This window comes from Convolutriloba macropyga, chromosome 8, assembly GCF_964194025.1.
Source record: "Convolutriloba macropyga chromosome 8, txConMacr16.3, whole genome shotgun sequence".
Lineage (NCBI taxonomy): Eukaryota > Metazoa > Xenacoelomorpha > Acoela > Convolutidae > Convolutriloba > Convolutriloba macropyga.
In genome coordinates this window covers 25,258,672-25,270,170 of record NC_134475.1, presented here as the reverse complement: position 1 = coordinate 25,270,170, position 11,499 = coordinate 25,258,672, and the positions used below count along the sequence as shown (strand labels likewise).

The window sequence follows — 11,499 nt, the reverse complement described above, 5'->3', positions numbered from 1 at the left end:
CTTTGAAGTGAACCTTTGGTGAGACTTGGTGCATCACGCTCTTTTCAAATGGCTTTTTTCGTCCTTGCGTGCAATTATCTGACTGTTTGTCCTTTGCTAATATTGTAACCTTTGATTAATAGCCACGGAGGGATAGCGGCTATTATTGGGGACATCGTGGTTTTTTACAATACAAAGAATTTGAATTGTATTGGGGCGCTGTCTTTTAAGATCTGTTCACACATTTTCATGATTTTTGAAGTCAAATTGGAGTAGTGATTTTGGTCTCGCCGAAACAGAAATCGAGCGAAAAGCGAGTGGTTTTGCGGCGTGACTTTTTTGTAGCTCTAATTTTTAAGTAGGGTGAGAAAACGGTGTTTGAACAAAAGATCGTATTCTTGCTAATGGTTTTTTGTTCACATGCGGCATTTTCACTTTGGTTTTTACCGTTTTTTCAATTTTTTTGGAACGGATTGTTTTCTAAATGGTTTTCCCAATCCATTCATGGTTCATTCTAAGCCTAGTTTTTTGTTAGAATCAAAGTTACATTTCTGGCTAGTGGTTTTTGTTCTCGCTAGCGGAATTTGACGTTGATTTTTCTGTTTTATCTGATTTTTTTAGAAATGGTTTTCCCCAATTCAATCATAGTCCGTTCAAGGTCTAGTTTTTTGGTTTAGCCAATGAAAATTTTTTGAATTGTAGGTCAGGACTTGTCCTGCTATGTTTTTTACAATTCAAAAGATTTTGAATTGTATTGGGACGCTGTGTTTTCTAAGATGTGCTCGCACATCGTGGGTTTTAGTAGTCCATCAAGTGCTTAGAGTGGTGTAGCTGCTGGGATGGCCTTAATTTAAGGTTAAAAGGTCATTTTTAGGAGTTTTTGAGCTCAAAATGGTGCAATTTTTCATGTTTTTTTGTTTTTTGTTTTTGTTTTGATTTTTTTTTGTTTTTTGTTTGTAGTCCTAGGTTGAAGTTTTTAAAAGTTGATGAGGGACTTTTGCGGTACAAAATTACTTAATATGACCATTTTATGAGCTATATGTTTTGGTACTACAAACACAAACACGCAAAATACTAATTTTTGCAATTTTTTTGAAACTTTTTGAAAATTTTTGTCATTTTTCCAGCTTCGGGTGCCAGGGAATCTCCTTTAAGGTTTGATTATTGAGCACTGCATAGTTCCTGTAACAATGAATTGGTTTTCAAAATTTTAGTGTCTCGAATTTTAGCATTTTTTGGATAAAATCTGCAATTATTTTAAGGTTTCCTAAAGTTTTTAAGTCAATTTTTGATTTTTCCATTTTCAAGTGCCACAAAACCTTTTCTACGGTCTGATAAAATGTTAATGCATGGCTGTTACTCTCAATGGATTTGTTTTCAACAATTCAACTTTTCCAATTTTAGAAATTTTTTGATGAAATTTGCAAATTTTTTTAATTGTTTCCTGAAGTTTTTTTTAGTCAATTTTTGATATTTTTCCATTTACAAGTGCTACAAAACCTCTTACACGGTCTGATAAAAAGTTAGTGCATGGCTGTTACTTTCAATGGACTTGTTTTCAACAATTTAACTTTTCGAATTTTAGAAATTTTTTGATAAAATTTGCATATTTTTTCAAGTTTTTTTAAAACATGTATTTTATTCAGTTTTTCTTGCCTCAGTAGCGAGGTAACGTCATCCAGGGTTTGATAGTATGTTATTTAAGAGTTGTTTGGGGCAATTGAATTGTTTTCAACATTTTAGTAGAACGAATTTCTATTTTTTGAAATTTGAATTTTTTTTGTAGAAATTATTGCCTATCGATCTTTGAGCCAATGAATTTTTTAAAGCTTAGAATTGAGTTACTGAAGAGCCTCTAGAGACACATAAATGATTCTGAAGAAATTAATATCTCGATTTTCAGCAAAAATTCATTAAAGATTGCAATTAATTTCATTTTTTAATAAAATTTTTTTGGTCATTTTTGAGTTAATCGATCTTCAAGGGACAATAAATTTGTTCCAGGTCTTGCAAGTATAGTACTGGACCGATTTCAGAAACAAAAAAATGTTTTGAACCTATTTTTGAAATAGGTATGTTTCAAATAGGTACAAAGGGATCAAATTCGGCCTTAGGGTATATGCTTCAAGAGTTTTAGCAATGAGTATATTTTTGTTTAGTTTGTTTGATTATTAATAGCCGCACAGCGATAGCTGGGGCTATTATTGGGCTTCTCTTGGTTTTTTCATTTCGTCGTCGCTGTTTTTGTTACAACCATATGACGTCACAACTACTTCAAATCTGCTTTTTGTTCATTCGTTCATTCAATTTCAACTAGAGTGCGTGTGACGTCATTTTTGGCTCTTACTCGAGCAAGTTTTTTTGTTCATTCGCATGATTAAATTTTTGGTCACACTTGACTTACCTCACTCTCAAGACTTCTCACTTAGAAATTGACTTTTATTTACTTTAATTCAAGGAGATAAGGTCAAATGGTCGTGTGTCACTCTAAATGAAGGTTATTTGAGAGCAGCTAATAGAGGCATCAAAAACTTAAACACATTTTTAATCAAAATATAACATATCAGCCTTCAATGAAAAGACGAATTTGTTTGGTCTGTCTTTTTTGCTGTTTCTTTGAGACTGCAGATCTACGAAGCTATTGCAGCTATTTTCTTGCAATCTGCCAGCTATGTTTGTTTCTCATTTTTTTTAGATGATTTTGGTGTTTTGGCTGACATTGTTCAATTGATCTGCTTGTCAGGTAGAGTACTTCTAAGTTGTTTATTCAATTCTTCGAATTGTATTTCAGGACTTGTCCTGCTATTTTTTTTTAACTCATCGTCTCCATCGATTATTCTTACGACCTGACTTCTTGGAACTGATTTTTTCAATTACTTCAGTGACTGTAAATTTTAAGACCAATAGTGCGCATCTAAGTAGCGTCAAACTTGTATGCCCTAATTCTTGTGTATTAGTCTTGAGTTTTTGATTTCGAATACCAATTTTGAAAATGCTCGTTTAGACCGTATGTGTCATAAAATTGACAGTCCGAATCTAACCCAAAAGTCTAGTGGTCTATTAAAGAACTGGTGGTCGATCTGTATATCTTATTTCTTTAGTTGTTTCTATCCATGGAGGGCCACAAGCGCCTATCGCGGCTATTTTCCGTGCCTTTTGTTCAGTTGTTTGGGGTTTTTCTTGACGTGTTGCTGGCCCACTCTCAAGACGAGTTTTAGTTATGTTCGTTCAGTTTAATTGTAGAAGTCAGGCCAACTGACGGTATCTCTCTAATTGAAGGTTGTCAGAGAGCAGATTTTAAAAGTGGTCCTTCGTTTTCAGTGTTTGGTCTAGATTACAAGTCCAAATAGTCTAATTTGTGGCTATTGTCCAGCAATATGCTGGCTATGCTTTCTTTCGCGCTCATAGTTTCGGCGAATATTGGCGTTTGGCGAAGTTGATATTTTTAAGCTATTGGGGAATTTAAATCTATTGGGGAACTTAAAGCTATTGATATTTTAAATCAAAAGCTCCTGGGGAATTCCCCTTAAACTCCTTTGTGTGGTCAGTTTCCTGATTCTTGCGTATCGTTGGCAGATCCTGGCAGAAATGCCTCAAGTAGAAGTTTCTTGGAGGATTCATGTGCAAGTATCAATAGCAGTTTCGCCAACAACAGTTGTAATCAAAATGCTTTCACACCTCCAGTTTTGGGAAATGGAGCGAACAGTTCTCATGCGTTTGTCTCCCCGCCTCAGAAACAATCAGTGTCTACTTCGGACCATGGTTTCTCACTAGATGGACACTCAGAGCTACGATCTGTTATGAGTAGCTTTACTTCATATACTGACGAGAAAGATGAAGGGTTGTCTACGAAAAATTTGGAACAGAGAGACAAAGAGCTCCAGAACTATATTCAAATGGTTAGCAAATTTTAGATAACTGCCGCAAGTGAAATAAATTATTTCGTTTTATAGCTACTATCATGCCAATATACGACAATATTTCAATGCTAGTGATCATTTGCTCATGGGGTTGGGGGCCGGGCAGTTAATCGAACGGACATTAGATAGAACGTTTTAAAATTCATAAAATTGGGGCAGTAAATAGAAAGCGAACAGAAACCACTGGCTGTATACTAATTCACTGAAATTGAAATGATGCAATTTAACATATCCGCTAAGCTTTAAACCTAGGGTTAACTAATTTGGCCGTGCCTTAGTTTCCCCGGGGCTAGCCTCCGAGGGCACTTTAACTAGACTTCATTATAACGCAAGGGGGACGTATAAAGCAAGCATTTAATTGGGTGTATACTATAGTTTGCTTCAAATCTTTTCGATTCATTGGGTGTAAGGTTACTGTTTGGAAGTTTTGAAAATTAAAGCTAGGATTTTTCAATTAAAACCTGATTTGACAACGATGCTCGTTAATGTGCGTTTGCACATGATGTTCCAACCAGAGCTGATCTACATTTTTGACTATTGTCAACCAAATGAAGAGATAACAAAAATAGATATTTAAGTTCAAAAAAATCGTTTCACAACCTATTTACTAATTGAATTACACAACACCATGCCTCATTACAGCGGTAACACGATCTGCCATTTAAAAGACTGCGAGAAAAAAAAACAAAACAAAATAAGCAAAATAAAAAAATTCGCGGCAAAAACTCAATATCTAAATTTAAAAGCACCTAGTAACAACGTCAAAATGCAATCAGATAAAAGCTTAACTACACATTTTCCCCTAACTATACAGAAGATGGAAGTTTTTCTTATTGAGACTATGTAACAAGTGGACAAAAAGAAGAAATAATGAGGCTGAATTTAAAAATCAATAAATATTTTTTAAAAGAAATATTTTCAAAAGTCTTAAAAATCATTAGCTTTAACGAAAAAATTTTTGATCAATTTACTAAAAAGTCAATATGAAACCAGAAGGAACTGTCTTTGGTTAGACAAAGCAAACGGAACGGACTAAAGATGCAATAAAACTTAAAAAATTACAAACAATTTGCATCAACACAATTATTGAAGCCATTAAAATCATCAGCTATTATCTGAATATTATGTACTTTTATTTCAATTTTCATCTATATTAAATCAGTTTAAATTATAATGAAATAATCATTTTCATTTGGGCCAAATTTTAAAATCATTGGGATCTGTTATTACGCGAATGTGCTAAAAGAGAAAAAGAAACACAAATACACCACTCACAGAACATTCATGAAAACTCATATCGTCCAATAAACAAAACATCAGTTACGGCATAGCATCAGTAGACAAGTTACTTTTTGAAATATAAGGAATTGGATGGGACCTCTCAATGATGAGAAGAAGTTAAAAGTTGACGAAAAGAACAACAAAAACTGCAAAGTTTAAAAAATCTTTGGAAATGTAAATCATAAACTTTAAGACTATTCGCTCTCAACTTACTGCTTCGGGTAACATCAATCATTAAATCATCAATTACAAATTTTTGAAGCCGGTCAGCATTTAACTGCTAAAGGATAAAAAAACCAGGCAAAAACTGCAAATTCAAAAACCATTGAGCAAGAAGTGTCGAAGCCATTAAAAAATAAACTTGGTAAAAATTTTTCTATATTCATTTAATCTTTTAACAGCAATGAGATTGTCTTTTTTCTAGCAATATCGCTTCACAATTCGAAGACATTTGAACAAATACATTAAAACTACAAAATCTTGAGAAAACTCGTAGTGTTAACGCCATTAAATTCAATTGCTTTCAACTGAAGCCAATAAAGACGCTAAGTTATGCCTCCATGGGACGACAAGAATGTTTGTCATTCATAAACCATCAGTAGGACATTAGATTAAGTCACTGACTACGAAAACAACAACATACAGGCAAAATTCAGTAGAAAAATGCGAGAAAGTTTTGAAGCCATTTAAACTATAAGCTTTTCACTGAAAACTTTTTCTTTGATCCATTTAACGTCTTCTCTAAGCCAATGGGAACTATCAATATTAGGATAAGGTAATAAGATTTCAAAAGGAACCAAAATTACGAAAAAAATATCCAAAATTAAAAAAAAATTACAAAAAACTCGTGCATCGAAGTCTTAAAACCAATAGTTAGAAGATGAAACCGCTAACTGGATTCTTTTTGGTTGAATTAAAAAGGAGGAGGGTCCGTTCTTTACTTGGACTGACTTATAATTCACGAAATTAAGATAGGGTGATGTTCAAAAAAATGTCGAAAAATTTTAAAGTCTTAACAGCCATTAATTTTAATAGCTTTCATTGGAAGTCATTAATTACATTAAGTTAAGCCTCAATGGGACGCCCAGAATTTTTGTCATTCATAAGTCATCAGTAGGACTTTACTTGACTTCATTGACTACCAAAACAACAACAAATACAGTCAAAAGTCAAAAGTTCAGTAGAAAAACCCAAAATTGTCGAAGCCATTTACACTAAAAGCTTTTCTTTGATTTTTTTTCTATTATCCATTGAACGTCTTTTCTAAGGCAATGGGAACTATCAATATTAGGATAATGAAATAAGATTTCAAAAGGAACCAAAATTACGAAAAAAGTTTTCAAATTTTTTTTTTAAAAAATTACAAAAACTCGTGCAACGAAGTCTTAAAACCACCAGTTAAAAGATAAAACCGCTAAATAGATTAATTTTGTTTGAAGTAGATAGGATGGGGTCAGGTTGTTACTGGGACTGACTTAAATTTCACTAAATTAAGATTAAGATTGGTTATTATTCAAAAAATTTTTTCGGAATTTTTTAGACTTAAAATTCAACGGCTTTCAACGCAAGTCAATAAGCAAGATCATTTATGCTTCGTTAGGAGGAAAGGGATGTTTGTCATGCATGGACAATCAGCAAGACATCACAATAAGTCTTATGACTATGATAACAATAACAAATACAGGCAAAAACCAAAAGTTCAGTAGAAAAGTGCGAGAAGAAAATGTCTAACCCAATTAAACCATACGCTTTTCTCTAAAAAAATTCATCTATGTTTCATTGTACGTCTTCTCTAAGCCAATGGGAGCTATTAATATGAGGATAATGTGATAAGATTTCAAAAGAAACTAAGAATACAAAAGTATCCAAAAATTTTTAATTTTTTTTTAAATCTCTTTGAATTGAAGTCATATAACCAATATTTAGAAGAATAAACGGCTAACCAGATTAATTTTGGTTGCAGTAGATAGGAAGGGGGTCTTGTCATTACGGAGGTTGACTTACAGTTCCTGAAAATAAACCTATGATCGGTTAAGTTTTATAAAAAATTTCGAAAACTTAAAATCTTAACAACCATTAGACCACTCAAAGCAGTAGATAGGAGATATGTCCACTTAATGCTCATTAATAAACCTATCGCACTTTTAGTCAACGAGTCTATGCCTAAAAATTGGTAAAACCTCAAAAAGAAAATCAAGTTTTCATTTAAAATTACGAAAACTCGAAGCCAAAAAAAACACGAAAACGATTTTTTTATTCATTGGGCTTCATTTTACTGTAAATGAGATTATTCATTAACGGAACCTCGATATTAAAAGTAACTAGTCTCTAGGTGACCTAAAAAACAAATAACAATATGAAAAGTTTTCTAAAAAAGCTCTCAAATGGAAATCGAATTTTTTTGATAATAAACTTCTCTATGAGACCAAAACTAGTCTTTTTTATCGCCTTTCGTCTATTAGGAACACAAAATCAATTCATTTTGTGGCGTAAAATGTAATTTTTAATTTATGTTTTTATAGAAAAAATCTTAATTTGAAGAAAAATTACACTAAAAGTGAACAAAATCATGCCAAATACCCGCTGTTCACACAAAACTTCAATGCTCGATAACTCCTCGAAAAAAAACAAGTCCAAAAAATCTTTTTAATTTTGAATTCTACGCTGGACGAGCTTTTTAATGATACTAATCACATTTCTCTGCGAAACAAAAAAAACACATTTAAGTATTTAGTTCCCCCCCCCCCCACAAGTGGAGTCGGAACAATTATAATGATTGAGACGTAGTGAGTAAGATGTCTGCATGAGAAAAATTATAAGCTCTGTTTGAGTGTTTGGGTGTGTTTTAGTTGCTCAACAACCCCGGGACAATAGGCCTAGACGTATTTATGAGAAATAGAACCGAAGATAATCAGAAAGATTCGCTAACTGTTCAAACACTGACCGCAGCTTCTGAACCAAAAGTGGCTGTCCACGCTAATCATATGGTGGCTAATGCTCCACAGGCCTCCAGAGAGATTTCAAATCAGGTACGAATAAATTTAATAGCCCTGATGGACGCAAATAGCATTTATTTGGCTTATCGGGGATTGCTATACATCAGACAGTTTATTTTGATGCGATGCTTTTTCGATGACACGCAGAAGAAGATTAAACTTGTTTAAAATTATTTGATTGAAATGCTCATCTCTGATTGGCTGTTCTTTCTCACAAAGCCATGTTCAGCTGTAAACTATTTTAATATTTTTCAATGCAAGTTTAAACCTTTTTAATAGACGCGTCCTCAATTCTAGGCGGCTATTATAGCGCTCCTAAATTTTTTTTACAATTTAAAAAATTTGAATTATATTAGTGCGCTGTGTTTTTTTTTAAGATGTGTTCACACATTTTTCAATGACTTTGATCTTTCAAAACGGGATAAACAGGTAAAGCCCAGCGGGCATTAAGTTTCATTAGAGGACCAAAGTGGGCTTTAGTAGTACTTCAAGTGCTCATAGTGCTGCAGCTGCTGGGATGGCCTTAATTTAGGGTTAGAAGGTCATTTTTAGGAGATTTTGGACTCAAAACGGAGCAATTTTTCATGTTTTTTTGTAAATTTTTTGAGTTTTTTGTTTGATTAGTCTTAGGTTGAAGTTTTTAAAAGTTGATGAAGGTCTTTTGCGAGACAAAATTACTTGCTATGACCATTTTATGAGCTATATGTTTTGGTACTACAAACACAAACACGCAAATTGATACTAATTTTTGCAATTTTTTTCAGGTTTTTTGAAAATTTTTTGTTCTTTAAGTTTTTTCAGCCCTAGGTGTCAAGAAGCCTCCTCTAGGGTTTGATAATAGATTTTTGCACAGTTTCTAGTGGTAATGGAATGGTTTTCAACTTTTTGCCATCATGAATTTTAGCATTTTTTTGTAACAAAACTTGCAATTTTTTTTCATATTTTTTGATATTTATTGTCATTATTCAGGTTGCTTGAGTCCCAGGGTCCAGAAAACCTAATTAGGGGTTGGATAATAAGTTACTGAAAATTTTTTAGTGGCCATGGAATAGGTTTCAAATTCTGAATACCTCAAATTATAGCAATTTTTTGACAAAACTCGCATTTTTTTCAGGTTTGAAAATTTTCGTCATTTTTTGAGTTTTTCCAGCTTCAAGGACCAAGCAATCTCCTTGAAGGATTAATAATAGGACACTGAATAGTTTCTGGTAACAATGGATTGCTTTCCAACGTTTCAATGCCTCGAATTTAAGCATTTTTTAAATAAAATCTGCATTTTTTTTAGTTTCCCAAAGTGTTTGTCAATTTTTGATATTTGTCCATTCTCAAGTGCGAGAAGACCTATTCCACATTCTGATAAAAATTTACTGCATGGTTGCTAGTTTCAATGGATTTGTTTTCAACAATTTAACTTTTTGACTCTTAGAAGCTTTTTGAAAAATTTGCAATTTTTTTTCAAGTTTTTTCAACATTTGTACTATTTAGTTTTTCTTACCTCAGTAGCCAGGTAACCTCATCCAGGGTTTGATAGTATGTTATTAAATAGTTGCTAGGGGTCAATTGAACGGCTTTCAACATTTTTATAGACCGAATTTCTAATTTTTGAAGTTTTAAATTTCTAAAAATTATTGCCTATCGATCTTTGAGCCAATGAATTTTTTAAGGCTTTGAATTGGGTAACTGGATAGCTTCTAGAGAAACAGAAATTATTTTGAAGATATTAATATCACGATTTTCAGCTTTATTTCATAATTTGCATTTCATTTCTTTAAATTTTTTGATCATTTTCGAGTTAAGCGATCTTCAAGGGCCAATGAATTTTTTTCAGGTCTTGCAGATATAATACTGGACCAATTTCAGAAACAAAAATTGGTTTTTAACATATTTTTGAAAGTGGTGTTTTTAAAGGGAAAATATTTTGCCGTCAGTTTAAAAGCTTCAAGAGTTTTAGCAATGAGTATATTTTTGTTTAGTTTGATTGTGTTTTTCTCAATTTTTAGAGATGATTTTGTTTGTGTTTTGGCTGGCATTGTTGTTCAATTGATCTGCTGGTCAGGAAGAGTACTTTTGAGTTTTTCATTCAATTCTTTGAATTGTATTTCAGGACTTGTCCGGCTATGTTTTTTTACTTCGTCTAACAGATTTTTGTTTCGTCTTACCGTGACTTCTTGGAATTGACTTTTTCAATGACTTACCTCACTCAAAAAAATGACTTCTGAGCTCACTTATGAAACTTTAAATTTTATGAACATTTACTTATTAAAGGTCAATAGTGTGCATCTAAGTAGTGCCAAACATATGCCCTAATTCTTGAATATTAGAGTCTTGAGTTTTTGATTTCGAATGTAAATTTTGGGAGCTTTTCCGTTTGTGCCCCCCCCCCAAATATTGCACGTGCATCTGGGGGGTGCAAATAATATGCGCCCACTAAGCTGAGGGGCACAAACGGAAAAGATCCTAGTTTTGAAAAGCCCTATTAGGGCTTTCTCCTTATAGGGCTTATGTGTCTCATAAAAATGACAGTCCGAAGCTAACCCAAAAAGTCTAGTGGTCTATTAAAGGACGGGTGGTCGATCTGTCTATTTTATTTCTATAGTTGTTTCAATTCATGTAACGCCACAAGCGTCTATCGCGGCTATTTTCCGGCAATCTGCCGGCTATGTTTTTTTTTAAAGTTGAATGCAAATTTATTAGTTAATTTACTAGTTGAAAAGTGTCCTACCGAATGGGATACTTAAGGCGACGTGTTTCAGAAGTCTCAGAATGAGAGCACGGCTGGGTCAACGGTTTCTCTTGCTTCTACAAATGCAGCAGAACGGCGAATTACAACTTCCAGTCAGTCCACTGTGAAAACGTCTTCAAAGAGCACTACAACGGCAAAGCCTTGGAAGTAGATGAGACATTAATCGAACGCCGCAATACTAAATGAATGTGTTTAAAAACAATGGACAAATTTTGAATCAGGACTATATGCATAAATTAAACATTACTTAAAAGTTTGAATTTGAGTGCCTTAAGTCTTACGGTATGTTGTGAAAAAGTTTGTAAATATTTGATTGTTAAATACTTCTGTAAAAAATGTTTTGAATGTAGTTTTGTGTTGTGTTGATTAGTATTTAGTGACCAGAAGCGAGAACTCGTTTTGTTATAAAGTGTTTCATTAAACAGAGCGTAGAATTTAAAATACAAAGATAGAACTACTTTGTTTGAAAAAGTCAAGATTTGAAGAACTGTTAAACGAACTTGTGGGAATCACTGTCGGCGGTTTTTTTTCTGTGATCACAATTCTTTCTGGTCTTGCTCATTTCTGAAGCTAGGGCAGA

The 11,499-nt window shown here is 33.1% G+C and overlaps 3 protein-coding genes across 3 annotated transcripts in view; all 3 read left to right on the top strand.

Annotated features, from left to right (window-relative positions):
• The window catches only part of LOC142344625 (trafficking protein particle complex subunit 2-like), a 580,178-nt gene that overhangs the window by 205,883 nt on the left and 362,796 nt on the right, over positions 1 to 11,499 (top strand). The window lies entirely within an intron of this gene.
• LOC142344623 (ubiquitin carboxyl-terminal hydrolase 5-like) overlaps positions 1 to 11,499 on the top strand; it is a 385,171-nt gene that overhangs the window by 205,878 nt on the left and 167,794 nt on the right. The window lies entirely within an intron of this gene.
• On the top strand, positions 756 to 11,373 carry LOC142344993 (uncharacterized). Its single transcript, XM_075397077.1, has 4 exons — positions 756 to 770; positions 3,528 to 3,878; positions 8,030 to 8,209; positions 10,930 to 11,373. The coding sequence occupies exons 1-4, from the start codon at positions 756 to 758 to the stop codon at positions 11,068 to 11,070; spliced, it is 687 nt and encodes a 228-aa protein (XP_075253192.1). The 3' UTR covers positions 11,071 to 11,373.